This window comes from Electrophorus electricus, chromosome 2 (genome assembly GCF_013358815.1).
Source record: "Electrophorus electricus isolate fEleEle1 chromosome 2, fEleEle1.pri, whole genome shotgun sequence".
Classification (NCBI taxonomy): Eukaryota; Metazoa; Chordata; class Actinopteri; order Gymnotiformes; family Gymnotidae; genus Electrophorus; species Electrophorus electricus.
The window spans coordinates 15,308,150-15,328,810 of record NC_049536.1 but is presented as its reverse complement, the minus strand read 5'-3'; the positions used below and the strand labels follow the sequence as shown (position 1 = coordinate 15,328,810).

The 20,661-nt window shown below is 40.2% G+C and overlaps 2 protein-coding genes across 2 annotated transcripts in view; one reads left to right on the top strand and one right to left on the bottom strand.

Annotated features, from left to right (window-relative positions):
* Positions 1-656: 656 nt before the first annotated feature.
* tbk1 (TANK-binding kinase 1) lies at positions 657-13,481 on the bottom strand. The gene is made up of 21 exons (XM_027024267.2): positions 13,299-13,481; positions 12,244-12,350; positions 11,054-11,194; positions 10,727-10,856; positions 10,364-10,545; positions 9,950-10,110; positions 9,629-9,739; positions 9,237-9,416; positions 8,646-8,842; positions 8,196-8,254; positions 6,360-6,451; positions 6,000-6,101; positions 5,701-5,779; positions 5,305-5,426; positions 4,339-4,415; positions 4,128-4,167; positions 3,917-4,018; positions 2,173-2,269; positions 1,826-1,926; positions 1,561-1,632; positions 657-1,440 (listed from the first exon to the last, which is right to left on the bottom strand). Exons 2-21 carry the CDS (start codon positions 12,328-12,330, stop codon positions 1,389-1,391), a joined length of 2,184 nt encoding a protein of 727 aa, XP_026880068.1. The 5' UTR covers positions 12,331-12,350; positions 13,299-13,481; the 3' UTR covers positions 657-1,388.
* Positions 13,482-14,718: 1,237 nt separating this feature from the next.
* The window catches only part of eps8a (epidermal growth factor receptor pathway substrate 8a), a 39,247-nt gene continuing 33,304 nt past the window's right edge, over positions 14,719-20,661 (top strand). The window contains exon 1 of the mRNA XM_035523661.1: positions 14,719-14,878. The gene's annotated coding sequence lies outside the window, so the exon portion shown is untranslated. The remainder of the gene's footprint in view (positions 14,879-20,661) is intronic.

Below are 20,661 nucleotides of genomic sequence, written 5' to 3'. Positions count from 1 at the left end.
AGTTTTTCCTTTGCCACATTGCCTCCCACTCTAATTTTTGGTCTACACACGACTTCTGTAGAAATGCTTTGCAGACATGTCTGTAGTAAAGTTAGGATATATGAATGAAACTGAACTCAAAGGAAGAGTTGCTACATGACGTTGGCCCAGCTCTAACATTGTATTTAATATCTTGTTTTTGTACCTTCATGGCTGACTTTCGCAGGAATTTTGGTTGGTTTTATTGTTGGATGGAGTAGTATATTTTGTCACTTAATCTGTAGCCTTCAGTCTGACAGTTCACTTAGTTTTCATAGGATGAACTATCACCGGGCAGCAAATGCTGAGTTTGTACCATATGGGTTCACCTACTTTTAATTTTAGGTGGGCTATGCTGTGGTTCATTTAAACAGTTCTTCCACCATCCCCATAAAACACAGTGAAAACATGGCAATAATCTGAGATAATAAAATGGAGTTGCTTAATATTGCCTGTGTTTATTGGAGTTAAATCATAATTGGTGTACTGTTCTAACTGCATGTTACCCAATTCTTCCTTTGTCTTGTGACATTCTGGAACTTACTGGATTCTAGAAATCCTCTTTGGTGTATGTTCACTAGAAGAAATTGAAGAATATAAGAACAGGTGTAGGACAATAAAAGACATTCACTGCAAACTACAGTCAACAATTTTAATGTCCATCTACACTCCTGAGGGGAACCTTAGCTTGTGCCCTTCACCATGTAAAAAATACCAAACAGACAGACAAAAAACAGACAGACAATCAAGACATTGCAGCATCACTGATTGCACATGTCTTACTTTGGATAAGACCTATAGCACAACTGTAATCCATTACATAATAAACAAATAAGCTGGGTCTTCTTAAGCAACCTCTGCCCCAACTCTCCATCTAGTAACTTTCATATAAAGTAGAACACCCTCATTTCATTTAATGAAAACAAACACAAACCTTTAAACCTTCATATAAAGTTGAACATACGTATTTCTTTTAATTGTAATGATTGTTAATACAGACTTAGCAGGTCTGTTGTTTTCAATGGTGGTCATGTACAATACTTAGAGATTAATATAGTACAGTCTAATTCTCTGGACCTATGGGGTCTGTTTATAAACATTATTGAAGGAAAAAAAAAACAACATATGAACATGGACTTATTTCAAGGTCACTGAGACATAAAAGCAAGAAGGTCCTATATGAGTTACATATACTTATGAAAAGTAAAGCAGGTGAAATAAAAACTCTCTAGATGTCAACTCAGTATTTACATTAACATTATTATATATATATACACACAGGAATAGATTAAGCAGACTTGAGAAGGTTTTTTTTTTTTGCTTCCAGATACAGAGTCCAAAGAGTGGTGTTATGAAGCTGTCTGATGCGCTCAGACTCTGTCCACATTTCTTAATCCACCATCTAGTGTCAAAGTGCCAAACCTAAAGCAGGTCAGACAGTTTTTATTTAGGTGAAATCTCTCAACACTGGCGTGACCTGCTGGGTAAATATACAGTAGTAAAGTTGCATTTCACAGAGGAACACTCAGGTTATTTTGTTACCTCTCCAGAAAGAGATTGTTCTCTGCCAGCTCTTTGACTACCCCCTCCATCTCCTCCTTTAGTTTCTTCATCCTGCAGACAGAAAGGTCACCTTTAGCTAAGAGCTTTGGTTTTTATCTGTTAGACCACCTGAAACCTTCCATCTCTAAGTGTCTATGTGATATAAAATCACATGTCCAAAAGTGCCTAAGACGGTGTGATAGGAGTGTGCCAGTATTCCCCTAGTTGTGATGGCTGAGCCCAGGACAGGAGCGGACACACTCACCCCAGGGTCATCTCCACTAGAGTGCTCTGGCTGAGGTATGCCTGGGGTTTGATACCACTTGATGCCATGGGGATGATTTTCTGTGGCAGCTGTTCAAGAAGCTTCTCACGACCATATGCACGCACACACGCACACACACACACACACACACACACACACACACACACACACACACACACACACACAAATATTAGCCCTCATCTTTCACTCCCCCACTATTTTACATTACCTACTGCCACCTCTCTCCCATTCTCTCCTCAATACCCCCCTACCCCCCAGCCCCTCCACTCTCCATATCCTCGTCTCCCTGCCCACACCAGCAAACCATGCTGCACAGCTGCTTTTACCTTGTACACTCGCTGTATGATCATCGTCACCTCCTGCTCCATGTTCATGAACTGGCCTGCCAGTGATAGCAGCTGCTTCCTAACATGGTGCACCTTCCTATGAACACATCACACTCATCAAATCAAACCATGAAACCAGTCCACAGCACAGGCGCTGTCTACACCCAAAGAATCCTCATTAGGCCATGCCAATAATCAGCTGTTTACATTTAGCTCAGTGACAGAATCCTTCAGAATAAATGCCTCAAGTTACAGTGTTTCTGAATATATAGCATGCATGTATAGAGCTGCCAGTTTATTAGGTACACCTAGTCTTTGGGCTAGCTGCCAGTCAAATTTTGGTCAGCTCTATTGAGTGACAGTAACTTTTCTGCACAACTATGCTACACTTCCCATGGTTTATGCACTTTCATGAATGACCTATTTTAAAGGGTGATGCCTGGGTATTATATGTAGATATGTATAAATTAATGTATATCAGTTTATCCTGTCAATAAGCCTTTGCATAAACAGTACCAAAAGTGCATTCTCAGTATTAATGTACATGAAAAATGTCCAGCTAACACCTGTCCCTGGGTCAGGGCAGAGGACTTCAAATGCCTCAGAGTACAACAGTGCAGCACTGGATTACGACTATAAAATGTATACCAGCCTACTAGGTGTAGCTTTAGAGGTGTACATAATAAACTGATCACATACTATACATGTACTATATAAAAGTGCATATAACATTAAAGTATACCATATGTACATATAATGGGGCAATATATGATAATGTTACCAAACAAAAGACCATACAGTTTACTGACAACCAGGGATGCTCCTCTCTCAATCAGCTACCAAATGAAATTTGACAATTTTTATGCTATGTACATTATATGTACAAAATGGACAATTTACACAGATTTGTGAATTTCCACTTTACCATCGTGTTGTACTGAATTTTTGCACAGTATTAATGCGGCAAATCTGACTGTCCTTGCATGCACATCACACATAAAATCTGAACTTTCAATACATTATATGAAATTAGGCATTTACCACACCTAATTTCATATAATGTATTGAAAGTTCAGATTTTATGTGTGATGTGCATGCAAGGACAGTCCGATTGATGATGTTGTTGATGTATGATGTTTCTGTATGACAAAAATTAATATCAAGAGTTGCATAAAAAGAGGACCGAATTAAAATGCTCCACACCACCATGTTATACAAACACACAAACAGTGTTTTGTGGTGCATGGACCAGGCGTGCCCTCATTCCCTGCCTTTCCACCTGATTGGCTCCTTCTGCAGAACATCTCGGGTACAGTTTCCATGGCAACGGGACAGACTCACTCAGCAACAGAGGCTGAGGGAGATTATATGGAGGAGTCTCTCAGGCAGGAGTGTCCTCTCAGCTATTCCTGCCTCCCTCACTGTGGACCAGCAATGTGTATCTTTGTCAAATTGCTTAATAAATTTGCTGACAATGTTGCTAGTTACCACTACAGGAAGAATGCCTTGTTCCACTCTTCACTCTTAGTGAAGGCAGCATCTAATCCACTCTTCACTCTTAGTGAAGGCAGCATCTAATCCACTCTTCACTCTTAGTGAAGGCAGCATCTAATCCACTCTTCACTCTTAGTGAAAGCAGCATCTAATCCACTCTTCACTTTTAGAGAAGGCAGGACCTCATCCACTCTTCCCTTTTAGTGAAGGCAGTACCTCATCCACTCTTTCCTTTTAGTGAAGGCAGTACCTCATCCACTCCTCACTCTTGGAGATGAACAGACGGTACTTCATAGCACACTCCTCTGTGAATAGGGTGCGGGCTTTGGTGGCGTGGTAAACCAGTTTCTGCCTTTGAGAGTAACATGGTATAATGTTAGAAAAAGCAGAGCAGGAAGCTGAGCATGATCTTCCAAAAGAAGCCACTGGCAGGTTTTTAGAGAATTCACATAAGAGCTCACTTGTCAAACTTGTGGATTTGTTCTTCGTTGTAAGGTAGACCTGGAGGAAGGGAAAGTGAAAGAGCGAGAAGGAGGAAGCCATGTTTTAGCCACTGATTCTACAAATTATTAAACACCCACCAAAATATCACCAGAACAGAATGGTTCGGAATGGTCACCTGTCTGTCAGAAATGGATAGCTGGGAAATGGTTAGCTGTCTGCCATACTCACGTCGTTCAGCTTTGTCCTTTTTGAATTGTTGGTAGATCGCTGTAATGGCATCGAGAAGAACCTTTATCTTCTCCACACTAGAAGATGGAGAGGTCAGGGACTCAGTAACAATGTACTGTGGTACACAGGTTCTAGTGAACTCTGGCCTTGTTTTCTGGACACTAACTTAAAAGGAGCAATAAATAATTTTTCCAATGATTGTTTTTCACATTACAAAACTGACATCTAGCAGCCTGCATATTTCAGAGATTTTTTTACTCAATCTATTTTAAAACATGCCCACCTTCTTGTGGGAGACATGTTTTATGGAGCATAAACTGGTTTATCTAAGGACTAAAAAACAATTTGATTGTTCATCTCATGTGAGCTGCACCTGAAACAAAAAACAAAGTAAAAATAATAAATTATTACTTTCATAAATACTGTTGGCTACTTTTTGGTGATAAAAATGACTTATTGCTCCTTTAAGTCAATTCATAAAAGAGTGCTGAAATAAGAGTGTTATACTTTTTTATCACAGAGAAACCAGTCAATTGTGTATTCCGTTAGCCTGGATGATTAGGTACTTTTAACTAAGATTAATCTGCAACTATTGTAAAAAATTATATTATGGTGAAAACTTTGTTATTATTAACTTCAGTCTTTCTTGTTATGTAAAATTGTCACCTAATCTTGTATTGGCGAAGAGAAAGGTTATAAACGGTGAAGCATGCAGACTTGCGTCTTAGAGTAAGATAAAGATCCAAATATTGACTGATATTCAAAATTCTCTCAATAAACAATAATAATGATTAGCGACACAAAGCTAATACACAGACTCATACAAAGGATTGAATAAGTGTCTGTAAAAAAAGTCTAGCACGTGTCACTTATTCTTTAAAAAAAAAAAACCCTTATTATGTAGTCACCAAAGATTTGGCTAGGCAACACACACACAAACTCTCATAACTCACTCTCATAACTCACTTTCTGTCTTCAGGGTGTGTGCCCACTTGCTGTGTCCACGTGTCTGTTAATGTGCCTCCAGGAAGGAACTTGTTTTTGATGTCTTGCATTGTCTGATCCATTGAACCAAGTGACGCAGAAAGCTAGGTTCAGAGTACAAAACCATGTGAGAGTGCGTTAGAGGGAGGATTCCCCAGTCTCATCAAGGTAAACCCTAAGCACTTCCTCCAGCCAAATGCCAACACCTGTAATTTATCTAATCAAGGGCTGGAGTGATGTCAATTATTGCTCGATTAGTTGAGTCAAGTCTGTCACTCCTATATTAAATGAACAACAGCTTGGGAACTTTGGTTTACAAATGGAAATAAATGGACATTACAATGCAATAGCCAGATGCTCAGAATAATTAATTCTTACTCGTAGGACTTTCTTGCGCAAGTCTGAGATTTCGTCATATTCTGTTGATAACATGTTGCCCTGCATTAGCACTTCACACCTAAAAAAGACAGCAATTTAAGTAACAATGATTCATTGATATATAATATAATTCATACTATTCATATACATGCATACATCTTCCCATCATCTTAATTGCTAAGAGCAAACAAACAATAATAAATAATAAATGGACACAACAACTCACAACAAAATTAAGCCAGAATATGTACTGTGTGCATAATTGTATTTAGTAATGAGGGAATATGTGGAGCCCCTACAGCTGTTCAGTCTTTTCCAGTGTCTGGTTGCAGTGGTTACACATGTGGAAAACCTCAGCTTTCTTGTGGGCTGTGTCACTAAAGTCCTCCTTCATGAGCTCTCTGTGGAAACAGTTAAACCAACAGTGATGTGCCTTTTCATTAGTTAGTAGGTAAATTTTTTGGTCACTGTTCTAATTCTCCTGGGCAGATAGTGGAAGGAGGAGAGTCCTAAAGATAGAATCTCTGACGGCCCTTAGTGGATAAGATCCGCACTACTTTAGTGCATGTTTCATCACTTCTAAATCAAATTCTGTGTCGGGTTTTAATATTTTACCATGATGAAACATTGTGTTATTTGTCAAAACCCAGTGGACTTACATGAGACCCCTGACTCCTTTCCTCACCAGCTCCTGATAGACAAGCAACGACTCAGAGGTTTTCCATAGGTGGCCTACATCTCCTGCAAAGGTCTGAATAGAAAAGAAACATTATTGCCCAAAAGAAGTGATCTTGTTATTCTATTAATATGTAAAAAAAAGTCTACAAAAGATAAGAGATATTTAGAACATGCCAAAAACCTCTGATTACAAATGTAATATTAGACTCAAGAATGAGGCACACAAATAAAAACAAGCCATTACGTAAAGAGCCAAAATTTTAGCAATAAAACCCAGGAAGCAAGAATGATTGGTGGGCCAATTATAAAATCCAATATCAATTTAATTTAATCAAACGGGCTTACATAACACGCCGTCACACACACCAGCCCCCACAGACCCTCCTCATCCATATGCTATTCCAAATACAGCCTTTGTGTGTGTCTTAATCAAAGTGCCGAGAGCAGGTAAGCAGGCCAGTGACTCATGACATGGGCTCAGAATGCTATTGTGATTACGGTTATTATTAGTGGGACTGGAAAATGTACAAAACTCTCTTAAAGTGGATTCATGTGTAAGGGAAAATAAGAACAGATGTTTCTGGCACAGTTCCATTAGGGGTAGCTAAGGAGAACAAGTTACCATTTGCAGTACGGACTGTGCCTATTCAGGCAGGCAGTATTAAATATCTCAGACAAAGAAATGGCATGGAAAAGTCTCGAACATCACTGAAGGATTATAAAGCATGCTGTAATGCTAGACTGGGTTCAGATATAGCACCATTTATCCAGCTGTCAGACTTTATATATTTGTTAATTAATTTGTTCTATAAGTGGAATTCTATGGGTACTAGGAAAGTTCTCAGAAGGTGGCTGCTCTGTAAAAAGCACTACATCCTGCTGTTTTTTGTAGAACAGAGTGCCCTTTGAAGCTGAGAAAAGTTTTCAACGTGCCAAATGATGTCAGTGGCATTTTGTTTAATCACATTAAGAAGAGAAAGTTTTGCTCCGAGGTCTGGCAGTTTCACATAGAAAACCAGTAGGATGTGGTTTGGTTAGTGAGCAAGTGAGCTGTAAAACTGACATGTCAAATTGGACAAATTAAAGCTGCAGTAAGTTATTTGAAGAACTTCCCAATAGCTGGTGGAAAAAAAAAAAAAAAAATGGGTCTAATGCCACCTTTTCATATTCTTATCTTAAATTTTTACTTTTGTTATAAGGTCAGTTTGTACAGATGTTCCATGTGCCAGTAGACGCTCATGTGTTCACCAAATTGTAATAAATGCCCCAAGTAAACGGCTCCGTTAGTACAAGGGCTCATATTCAGGAGAACTGTGAATGAACATATTTATTAACTAATTTTATATTAGCATGCTTGAAGGTCCCATATCGGTCTGAGAAAGATGAATGCCAGTTCTTTAAATCAACCAGACATTAAAAAACAGTTTGTCCTCCCTGCTCAACAGTTATTTTGAAAGCATGCCTATCAAACAGTAGGGCAGCCTAAGTGCATGCATATCAGTGGAAGAAGGTATTTTAGCAGAAATTTGAATGGGGGATGTGGAACTTGATGGAGGACTCCGTTAAATCTGGGAGAAGTCAGTAAGAACTGTAAAATTGATTACAACAGCTTTTGAAGCAAGTTATGGTACATTGAGGAAAAATCTGATAAAGCTAGCCAGATCTATTACGGGTGGGGCACATTCATAAGTGCAGCATAAGTGCCAAATGAGCTACTTTTTTAATAGCATCTTATTATACTCAAAAACAAACAAACAAACAAACAAACAAACAATACACTTGTGAACTCAGGCTATTCTCTTTTTGGTTTTCCTTACCTTGGCATAGCTGGCATCCAGGTCCAGGTCATAGCGAGGTTGTACTTTGGGAGGGCTCGCTGCAGACACACAGTGAAATCAGAGCAGGTTTCAGACACTTTCAGATGAAATACATCCAATTATAGGTTAGCATAGGGATGGGCAATGTGTGCTGTGAGCATCATGTCTGATCTCAAACGTTCCAAGTGAGCATTTGCTCTGACATCAGTAATAATACAGGCTTTTTTAGAAACAGGCTGTTTTATCTTAAATCAACACTTAGATGGACTAATGGTCACTACATTACCTAGGCTGTGGTATTTCTATGTTATGCAGTCAGCACTACCAGACTCCTCTTAATGATGTGTGCACTGCACTGCCAGGGAACTCAAATTATTTGATTTTTTTTTTTTTTTTTTTTTACAGATGGTGGGTAAAAAAACAGCATGTTGTGTATGGTGAGAATCTCACGATCTTCAAAGATGAGGCCAACGGTAGTGAGGAGATCTCTGCTGAGCAGCATGATGGGGTTGTCCCGGGTGGTGCGAGGGAATGTCTGCGCCTGCCGGTTTGTTTCCAGCACCAGGCGCCTGCCCTCATACATCAGCTCCTGGTTCGGGATGCTGATATTGGTCCGTCTGAAGAGTAGCTCCTGGAAGAGAGTCGCTCTGGAAACCAGATGAGAGTCTGAATATCAGGGATAATGCCAGACTCTCAAACTTGTATTTATCTGTTGTGGAACTGAAAGAGGTGGCCAGGCTATGTTGACAATGGATGATGTTTTGTTACATGCAACCTTAGCAATTAAAGAACAGTTGCACAGAAGGGCTTAGGATTTTTAGCAACTTGCACTAGCAGGCTGGGAGTACATAAGCATGTCATCATTGTAATTTTTATTATTAGGACTTATCTGATTTCATTAGAACTTAGTTATAATTCAATACATTGTCAAACAAACAATCAGATATTTAATTATTTGTTTCATCTTCTTACAATTCAAATGTACATATGCCATCATCCTTGTTTGGTCTGGGTGTTGTCCGTATTAAGCGAAGCACTCACGTGTTGTATGTGTGGATGTAGACGTGGTGCAGCGTGGCTTGCTGTAGGCTGAAGACATAGATCACTGTGCGATGCAGAATGTCACTGGTCTCGGCGAAGAACTGGTCAAAGCCCCAGCACTTCTCCTGGTCTGCCTCCAGTATATTTGCCAGCACTGGGGTCAGAAGACTCTGCAGGCCTCTGAACAAGTTTAAGATTAAAACACTGAGCCACATTCTCCAACCCACACGTTCAACTAAACAAAACTATAAAAGGAGGATTTCCATAACCTTTTTTTTTTTTTTTCAGCACTTGTTTCCCTGATTTAACTTCAGCTAGTGCAACCATCCCTGCCCCAACAAACTGTCTATATCAAAAGACGTCAAACAGATTGAGCCGTGGAATGTTCGTACTTGGAGAGGCTGCAGGATATTGGCATCTCTGTGCTCCACTCAATCTTCCCATTCTCAAACTTCTGCTGTCCTGAGATGGCCCCTGGTGGCTTTTCTGTAATTATCTTATACCTGGAGGTACACACAAAGCATCGAATAGTAAATAACGACACTCATTCTTCAGCAAGCTCAAGCAAAATTAACTTAGTGTTACAAAATGACATGATTATTTAAACCATGACAATTTTGTAGTTTTATAATATATGCAAATTTGGCTCTAAAGCTTAATGATTGGCTCTTGAGAGGACTTTACTGAAGTTCTGCCGCATGATCACATCTTACATGACTTCTTTGTTCCTGCGTGGGCCTTCGTAAGGCCTGAACGGCAGACTGCCAGTGGCAGCGTGGTAGAAGGTCACGCCGATGCTCCACAAATCCACTGTGGCACCGTACTTCTTCTGATGGTCCTTTCTCAATACCGCCCGCTCATACATGTCTGGGTGCTATCGCACGCGCACACACACGCGCACACGCGCACACACACACACACACCCGCACACAGGTGAATGGCCTCATCACAAACATGCACACGTTCTAATTCCATAAACACCTGATTAATCTTGGTGATATAATCACATGTTGACTTTGATTTGAAAACATCCATTATTTTGTTCCTTCACTGTTGGTAATACAGCTTTACCACAGTGCATTACCCCTTTAACAAGCACATTATTCTGTCGCTCCTCCATGTCTTACCAGGTACTCCTCAGTGCCATACAGTGACACGAACTGCTCATCATCCTCCAGTTCTCGCGCTGCACCAAAATCTGTCAGCTTGTAGACTGACCGTCCATCCTCACCGATCACGCGCATGATGTTTCCCGGCTTAATGTCCCTGTGGACTATTCCGTACTCCCGGAGGTGGTTCATTCCGGCCACTGTGGACAGGAAAGTATTGACAACAGCAGAGTCAGCAACCCCTAACACACTGGTGGACCCATTGATAAGTTTGAAATTGAAATACATGTATGCAGTTCAATATGTGGCCTGAATCAATGTTTGAGCACATTTGTACTTGAAACCAGACACAGAAATCTTCTATAATGAGACAAACATTACCAACATCCTGTAGCACAATGAGGAACTCATCTTCAGGGAGGCCATATGCATTCGATGGTTCCTCCAGGACTGTGTACAGACTGCCATACGGACAGTATTCCATAACCAGGACCTTGTGACGTGCGTTTGACTGATGGGAGGAATTCAAGGACAAAATAATCATGAAAATGCATCAACATGTCTCTTTAAATAAGCAGACTTGACTTTGTCTTCAAGACAATTGTTTGAGGAAGCGGCAGAGAGAAAACAAATGCTGACTTTTCGCATTTCACAGGCCCTGTCACAGCAACAGGCCCTGGCTCACTCAGAATTGCCCAAACACTCTACCTCCTCCTCCACGGCAAAGAGCTTGACAATGTTCTTGTGGTTGAGCTTCTTCAGCACCTCAAACTCCCGCATCTGCACATCCAGAGGGCGTAGGAAGCTAAGGTTGTTAAACACCTTGACGGCATATAGGTCGCCTGTTTTCTGCAAGCAGAAGGAGGAACAGCAGAGTGAAATCCAGTTTAAACCCATGAGATTGGAGCAGCAGACTGAGAGCCTGCCTCTGATGCAGCACTCAACCTCAACATGATGCCACGGCTCTTCAGAAATGAAGGATGGTGACAAAGACAGCATGGCAGAACCTAACTCAAGTACCCAAGATGCAGAAAGCTGGAGGATTATGAACATTCCAGATTCTGGCTATCCTGCCATTGCTCTACACTTTCGAAAGAAAATCAAAGGACGATAAACATGACTGCATGGATTATCCACTTCTTTACACTTTAACGTGCCCTCCGTCTTAGATCATTTGGCAACAGTTCAAGCCAGGAGTTGACAAATAAATCTCAACTTGCCCTCACTGTGGAGTAGACTAAGGCTCAGCAGAAGCGACAGGCTGGCGGAATGTGTTATCTGGGGGAATCTCCCTTTGCCGCTTTTGACTGCATTTTGCAGGCAGGGCCAAGGGATTACCTGACCCTGCAGTGTGAGTTGGTGTAAGTGACACTGTAAACTCAATGAGTTGGTGTAAGTGACACAGTAAACTCAGCTTAGGTGCAGGCAGCTCAAAAGCATGCTGAAAAAAAACAACTACTGAGTTGGGCATGTGCACATGCTGCAGATATTTTATTGAGGTTTTTGCTTAACATAATTAAATTGTATTGTTGAAAAATTTGTAAAAAAACCAAAAAAAAAACAAAACAAAAAAACCTTTGCTCATGAAAGTTCTCTTGCAAAACTTCTTGAACTCTCCAAACATTATGCAAAATAAATAGCATGGTTAAATAAAGGCTAACAAAAAGAAAGAGAGCGGAAGTCCCCTACATGGGGTAATAATGCTATTGGAGACAAGAAATGCAAGCCTGGGGCTTCCCTGTGTTCCAAAAAAGACATCAGGCTTGAAACATAAGCACTGTACTGCATTAACCACATGTCACCAGCTGTGGCTTTTCTAGGTTGCACAAGCCACATTGGGCTATGTTACCTCTATCCTGTTTGTATGTGCAGGGTGATCAGAAGTGCATGCTGCATACCTTGTGCCTGCCACGGTATACGTTTGCTGTGGCACCCTGTCCCAGCAGGTCTGAGATCAACCACAAGTAGTTAGTTGTACTCTGCATTATGGCTTTAAAAGAGGCCCCTGCAGGAAAGGAAAGAAAAGAAAAGAAAAGAAAAGAAAAGAAAAAAAGCATCATCAAACTGTAGCACAGAGAAATCTGTAAAGGACAATTCTTAAAAATTGTTTTCCATTTTTCTTTATGTTAATAATGCTTTGAAAAAAACTGACATCCGACTGTAGATTTCTGTTTCATACAGCACAGCAAATCTAGCTAAGCTTCTTAGTGTGGAAAGCAAATAATTGGGCTGCTTAAGTGTCTCTGTTAGCTAGCTAGCACATTCAGAGGTTTTTAGAGCTAGTCAGTCTACAGTTTCGGTTAATAATAGCTTAACTTAACAACTTTCAAGAACATGTAGGTCACTTATTTTTAAATATTAATGTTGCTTACTTCTGGTTTAAATAACAAATCATTGCATGTGACGTCACGCTCGTGGGAAATTCCCACTATAGCCAACAAAAATTCCATACTATCAATATTTAGCATTGCCTGAAAGCCTTATTAAATTGACAAGTTAAAAAAGACACAAACGTTTATTTCAGGGTGTGAGCGGTAACTTTTGCTTAACACTCATATTACAGGAAAATGAAAGCTTGCCTTTCGACATGTGAGCTCAGCCCAACATCTCAGACTCTTCGCCTTAACAATAATATTCCGATCCTGAACGTTGCGAGAAATAATCTTAAACTGTTAGTTAGATTGCTAGCTATTGCTAACGTTAGATGAAGACAATACAATAATTTCACAAGTTTCTTTTAATGATGGCTATCCTAGCTAGGTTAGCTAGCTAGCTAAATTAATATTTTGTAATCTTTGCATCGCTCTGATAAGACATTCGGAAAGTATTTATCTCCATTCTTACATAATGATTATCATCTGATTAAGATCAAGACATATGCAATCAGAACAAGCCGCAAAAACAGAAATAAACACTATTTATCTTAAATAAAACATTTTGTTTATTTCCTTACCCCGAGAGCACGAAAACCTCTTCCGTTTTCTGATGTGACATCACAAGGTCATGGGACACAGGAGAGTCAATAGGAGCTGCACGTTGAACTGTTTCGATACCGTAAGGTCCGACGTATACGAGAATTCCGTAATACCCAACAAACAGTATCAAATCCACAAACGTAAAATTAGTTGTGACAATGTCAAAAGCTTTCAGCGGTCATGCACAGGCAAAGCAATTCTGAAGCAAGTGAGAAGACAACCAACGAAACTGTAAAATATAGGCTTGCCTACATTGTACGCAGACTCGCCTACTAATGCCGCTCATGCAATCGCCTGCCACCGGGTGGTTAATCTGTGTTATTTTCTAAACACATGGATCACTTTCCAATTTCAGTTTCAGTTGTTGTATCACCGTTGTAAATCCCGACTGTAAATCGCACATTGTAAACTCATAGTTTGTGTGCTTATAAATATGATAAAATACGTGTCTTTCTTTTTTTTCCCTTAACAAATCGGTCAATTCAGAATGCAAAATAGACCCACCTACCAAAGGCCAAAGTAGGTTAGATTAAAAACACTAGAAAAAAATGGTCCCACTTACATAGTACCGAACAGTAGCAATCCATCCTTGAATAGATGCTATGATTAGCATGCTACTAATCCAGTCATAGTAGCCAGAGCAGAGAGAACGGATGTTAACCTAAAGCAAGGCGGACAGGGCCACTAGATGTTGACGAGACGCATGATGAGTGTATTCGTGAAACCTTCTCAAAAGCCCATTTCATGGCTGCCAAAACACATGAGGAAAATTCCCATTTCCACAAGTCTCTAACAGAAAGGCCAATTCAGAAAGTGTACTGCGGTTTCAGAAATTAATAGTGCAGTTTGTATCTGAGAGTAATGACCTTTTTTTTGTACTGTCTGACCGTGTCTGAATAATTTAACTCATGGTTTCTGTGTTTGCCATTAGCTGTTACCTATATATGTAGCTTCTCATTTGTCCGGATAACGATAACAATATAATACGTCAGTTCTGCACCTTGCTAAACCAGATTTCCCCTGACTGTGCGTGGAGGCAAGAGACCCTTTTCCAGGCTTTTCCATCATAGCTCCAACTGTAGAACATTTCTATTCTATTTTGCTCTTTAGAATTCCTTTATGAATGACTCAAATGACATTAAGCTGGCAACAGCAGCAAATAAACAGTCAACCCCCACCAAACAAACAAACAAACAAACAAATAAAACAACAGCTGCAATAATTTTGGATTCAAATGTACGTTAATTCCAGATAGGTACGCTAGAGGGAATTTTGACATATTCACATACAAAGCATTGCTACATTGCATTGTCATATGCTTTGTGGAAAGGTGAGGCGGAGCTCGTTTACCCGTTTGCGTTTTAAGTAGCCCACCGCGTTTGTACAGTCCAACTTTTTCTTCTTGGTGTGTCAGACGTGCTTTTTTGGACACACGTTTGCCTTCGCTACTTTTATACCTCACAGGGTGCAGAGTCGTTAACATGATCTTGGTTTTAACCATGAATTAACAGTTGTTTGAGCCATGCGGCAACTGTGACAAGTTGGGAGATACATCCCAGTAAGTACGCGGCTTAAATACAATTGCTGCCTATAACAAAAAATGTTAGATTATTGCGCTTTTATCGCGACACACGTAGGGAAACATTAATTCTTTGTACGGCTAAAGAACCACAATTGCAAATGATCTAACTGTTCATGTTCTTGTTTTCCCGCGTTGTATTAATGACCAAAATCGTTTCATTGAACTGTACAAAACGGCTTATTCATCCTGCAAGCATTTTATTGTGAAAAAAATGATAGTTTGTGTGAATGCTTAACGGGAATTGAATAGTAAAAACAGCACACCTGCTTAGATGTAAATACGACTTCGGTTGCCATAGCAGAGGACGACACGGGAACCAATGCGCAATTCTTAACTGCACAGAAGCTCGGTTGGCACAGGCAGGTATCAGCATACCGATTCGCCATTGTTTAGAGACTCTGAGGCGGTGGTTACATGTAATGTGTAATGCGTCGCGGTTTTCTTTTTCCATCGGGCTTCTTAGAAGGGATTTGTCGTTTATGCAAAGGGGCGGTTTCCTGATGTCAAGGGATTCCTAAATCGTCTAGAAGGATTTGCTGAAATAAGTCACGGATGCCACAAGGGTTAGTGACTAAAGTTGGATGACAGCTTACACAGGCGATCTCACATGTGGAGTGAAGTGTATGCTACCTGAGAATAATTCTCTCCTTCTTTCTGTGTGTTTTTTTTTTTTAAACACCAAAGATGTCTTGGGCCTAAGGCTGTTATTGTTCTCTAAATGTGTTATTTATTCACAACTTGATGCCACCACCTTTCGGTACTTGACATTTGTCCTTATATACTTGTAACTACTGATCAACCACTTGAAATTTAAAACACGTATGATTCATAGGGATGGCTGATGGGATAATTAATAATCCTCAGTATATATATATATATATATATATATATATATATATATATATATATATATATATTATTTTTTTTTTTTTTTTTTTTTTTTTTTTTGGTTCACAACAAAATACCTATATTGCTGTGTTGCAGGTGATGTTAGACATATAACAATTACCATGCAGATCTTGTATTATTAACATTGACAGAGGCTTCATTTTTGGATGGGGGTTGGGGGATAGGATTTAAACTAAGACTTAAGTGCTGACTATTTGTGTTGGATACTAAGTAGTTAATTTTTTTTTAATAAGTCTTCCAGCACATGAGATGATGTCTCTGATGTCCTCTCATTAATTGGTGTCAGGTGAAGGTTGGCCCCACTGGAGGGAGGTTAAATATGGAGCCAAATGACACAACTCCTAGCCTTCATCATATTAATGCATTTTGATTTATCATTGTATCTACATTTTTCAGTAGATCTTAGCAACTGTTTGGTAAATGCTATGTGGGTGCAAAAAAACAGAACCACAAGAGCACAGCTGCATCTAAGCACGTCTCATCAGGGAACACGGTTTCCATGTGAAATCTTGGTTTGGCCCAAATCCCAGCAATATACTGCAGGCATATTTTTGGCTGTTCCCATCCTTTTCGGGGCTGTTGTTGACAAAGAAGATACTCTTGGAACATTTGGCTCTTATTCTGCAAACAGAAGACCGGACATAGTTGTGCACATTTTACTCTCCTGATTCTGTAGATGTCTTGTTCAACTTCAGGTTCTTCATTGACAGGTCACTATACTGTAATGGGGGAAACAGGATGTGTACATCAGTACATGGGGTGGCCAGATCCTTTAAAAGTGTAAGTAGTAGGAAAACTTAATTTTTTTATGAAGAACTTGAAGAACTGGTTTGGAAGTTTGCAAACGCTGCAGTGATGCATGTCAGAGTTGTTTTGTATTGACTGTTTAATCTTTGTCCTTCAAGTAATGACCTTAACTGCTTAAGTCCATTCCTAGTCCTACTTGGAACTAAAATCATCTGTCACTGTTTCTTTTCACATTTACTCATTAAATGATTAAATAATTAATTTACTTTTTAAATAATCAGTGAAGTGTTGCTACACTAGACTGTAGACTGTTGGGCTCACACCCAAGGGGCTGAGAACTGTGGTTATTAGCTGGGGAGTAGTAGTCCTAATCTGCAGTGTACACAGGGAGCAGATGGTGTCAGGGACAGAGTGTTGCTCGCGGCTCGAAACAAACAGACATGCCGATGACTCCACAGAGCTGTGCTGAGAATTGGATTTGGGGAACAGGCCTTACATTAGTGAAGTTTCCAGTGAAGTGAAGGAACAATCATGTGGTTATTATATTCCCATGTATTTACTATATATATTTGATAATTTGTTATGCCAGGCAAATGTATAAGATGGTGAAGTCCTAAGTTTTTCCCTGGTGCTTTCTATGGGAAGTTTCTGTTCCTGATGCTTAAGGTTAATCCTGATGCTTAATGTTGCCTTCATTGACTGATCAGGCTTAAATGTAATTGTGGTATTTGTTACAGGTATTTTCATGAATCTTAACATGTATATCAATGTGTGTTTTTTTTTTTGTTTTTTGGGGTTTTTTTGTGTGAAAATGGCAGCACATCAAAATGGCAGCACATTGGTGCCCACTTTGAAAATATTTCTGCAAAAACAGGATAAGAACAAAGGCTATCAGAAAGTAGTGTGATGCAGATAATGAAACTAATGAATAAATATCTGTTTCTGATGAGGAGGAGGATTTATAAAGATGTACACTCATAATTCATCAAAGTAGTGAAAGAACAAATGGATATTGGGTTACATTCCAGTGTATATATACTATCACCCAGGCATCATTCCCTTCAAAGTTACAAACTCTTGCAGACATTTTACCAGGTTTCAATAGAAGACTCGTCATAACTGGTCCTAGTGTGACAATATGCTTCCTTTGTCAGTCTTTGTCTGCAACTCTTAAGCCTTTCCCAGCATGGCCAGCACAGGACCTTTAGAGGGACTGGTCTTCAGATGCCTGCACTGGTGTTTACCTAGCTGGAGACTTGTGTTGCAGTCATTCATCTTGTTCATGATCATGCCAGTATCAAATGTTCTATTTCACAACAATAAAAACACAGTCTAATAATAATAAATAAAATAATAGCAATGACACCACCTAACCTGCTTATCAAACAACCTGCTTTTGTGGTCTTGGTTCTATTGCACATATGCGCTTTGGACCAGTGAGATCCAATTTAGCCCGATCACTTGATCCACTGTATTGTAGGCCACTAGTTACATCTAACGAAAGATGCCCAGTGTCTGTAAAACTGAGGCCTTCATTAATGAGCCCTCATACAGCTCTGCTCTGACCCCTCCATCACTGGTAGTGATCCCAGTGCCCATATCCATGGATGCCTCCAATCTGCCTGTTTAAATGGCAACAGTGAATCTGCTTGACTGCAGCCCTGCAGAGGTTGGGATTGGCCAGATGCGTTTCCATTCAGGGGACTTTCCTCTGGCCTTATCTCTGCCGTCATATAATGTCCTTTATTGTTTTCTATTATTAGTCTCTCTGTAGGTGATGGCAAGAGAAAGAGCACAGTTCTCTCCTGCCTTGGCGCATGGCTTCCTCTTGAGTTGGTGCCGACCACAGTCAAAACATTAACGATAACCTAACAATACACATACAGAGGCCGAGAGCTTTATCGAGGAAATGTATAAATATTTGATTTTCAAATGATTACATTTTAACCCTGGCTGAATATTTGCCATGTAGCTTCAGAGTCTGCCCTGTGTAGGAGGACGAATGCCCATTCCTTACAGGGAGGAAACTACTTCCTCAGTATTTGTTTCCCCGTTTCAGGGCAACAAAATAAGCAAGAACATCTATGGCAAGTTTTCCCCGATTACCACCCTATGACATCTAATTCATTTCATCCAGAGCGACGCTAAATATAGAGCTGTCACTTGTCACACCAAGTTGTGCACCTCATCCCTCCCACGTCACCCTTAATTCCTTGTTAAAAGCTCAACTTAGAGTCTGTCCAATTGGTGCTGCTTATTACTAGCTGCTAGCATTTACTGGTTGCAGCAGAATGCAGCCTTGACAAAAGGCTTTGATCATGTCATACAGAGCAGGCTTGCTGCACAGTGTTTTTGTATGAGCTACTGCTTTGGTTCAGGTCAAACACATGTAAGCATACACATGCTCGTGAGCTAAAGGACAGTTGCGTTTCCAGGTGGGTGTGCTTTTGTTGCATGTCAGGCTGTTACGACGTGAATGCAGGTTCCCTGGACTGCTGGGTGCAGGGAGTGCTGGCGGGAAACCACAGTACCTTTCATGCTCTGTTTACCCACGCTGTGCCCTTTGTTTGTCCTCCGGCCAGCCATGCCAGGTCAGCAAGAGCAAAACAGGTCCAGTCCACAAGTATGCAGACCATCCCTTAAATGTATTTTTGTGGGAATACTTTTTTAAAGTTATTATGTTTCCAGCATCATACTGGACACAATAAACACAGTAAAAGCTTCATTATACTGGTTATTCATTGTTCGATCACCTGAGCAAGGTAGTTTCTGACATTACTTCAAAGGGTGGGTTGGGATACAGTACAGAAAGGGTTACACTGGTAAAGTACAATAGAAGCCAATTCCATATTACTTGCACAGTGATTAACATTAGAGTATCTTTAATGTCCCATGTACATATGTGCATATTTGATGTACATATGGTGGAAGAGGGAAAGCCATCTACTAGACCATAAGGAAGAGTTGCATCTGAAGTTCAAGACTGTGTTCAGGTTGTTCTGTTTTAACTGAGAGAATAGGCTGACAGGACAGAGCACCCAAACTACTGCTGTCACTCTCTCATGGTCATTGGTCAGTAACATGGCCTCAGTGCTGTGCTGAGAATATCCCAGGAGTACATGGAAACTACAGCTCTGCAGTATGGGTGCAGCCACTCTGGGGTGTGTGCAGGATGGGTGGGGTGATGGGTGATTTCCCTCTCAAGTGTGAGATTCTGCATAGACCAAAAGGAGAGAGGAAAAAAAAAGTCCCCAACCCATTTTTACTAGTAGGTGTTTGCTAACCATGTTTGTTGGGTGGTGGCTACCTGTCTGATGATGGGAGCATGTGAAACGGAATTGTCTCCCCATCGTACAAAGCACATACCCTGTGGAATGAATTTGGGTTATGTCCTCGGCTCACTTCACACCTTTGCCTTTCGAGCACAGAGCTCCTGAGGGGCTTTCCACCCTGTCGCTCATCTAACTAGATGACCGCAGAGAGCTGTAGCGGGCCAGTGATCTCTGAGGCAACCGGGTGCAGTGAGGCAGCCGTGACGAGCTCTCTGTCAGCCCATGAGCTCTCCTTATATAGAGCTGTGCTCTGCAATCCTCCTTCATAATGCCACAGCCTGAAATTTTGGTCACAACCGTGCGTGCTATGTGTTTTGTGCAGTGTGTGTTGACAATGGCTGATTGAGTCGGAGCTGGAATGCAAGCTTAAGATAGATATCTATTTTTTTTTTTTTTTAAGATAATTTAGCACATGTATCTTAATTATATATTGTACTTAGACTCAAAAATATATATACATTATATCATGAAGAAAGTCCTTTTTATGGAATTGCATTATTGGTCTCACTCAATGTCTTTAAAAGAATATTTAATTTTCAACCTTTTCTCTGTCTCAAGTAACCAGGTAGATTGACTAAATTCAACAACTGCCCTTTGACTTTTATTATGAGTGTCCATTTGGTTTTCCATTCACTTGTTGAGATATTTGGGCAATTGCTACAGCAGAGGTAGACAGAGATTAGTTTGAAAAATGCAGGAAGAGTCCCTTAAGGTCCACCAAAAAAAGAATTCAAATTCTCACCTGAATCTCAAACTTTTTTATTTTTCCTG

What these genes read in the sequence shown, in the direction of transcription:
- tbk1 (XM_027024267.2), bottom strand. Translation starts at nt 12,330, where the DNA reads ATGCAGAGTACAACTAACTACTTGTGGTTGATCTCAGACCTGCTGGGA. An exon ending in CATTGTGCTACAGGATGTTG is followed by an intron (nt 10,546 to 10,726) that starts GTAATGTTTGTC and finishes TCCTGTCCACAG; the next exon opens with TGGCCGGAATGAACCACCTC. An exon ending in AAAGGAGTCAGGGGTCTCAT is followed by an intron (nt 6,102 to 6,359) that starts GTAAGTCCACTG and finishes CTGTTTCCACAG; the next exon opens with AGAGCTCATGAAGGAGGACT.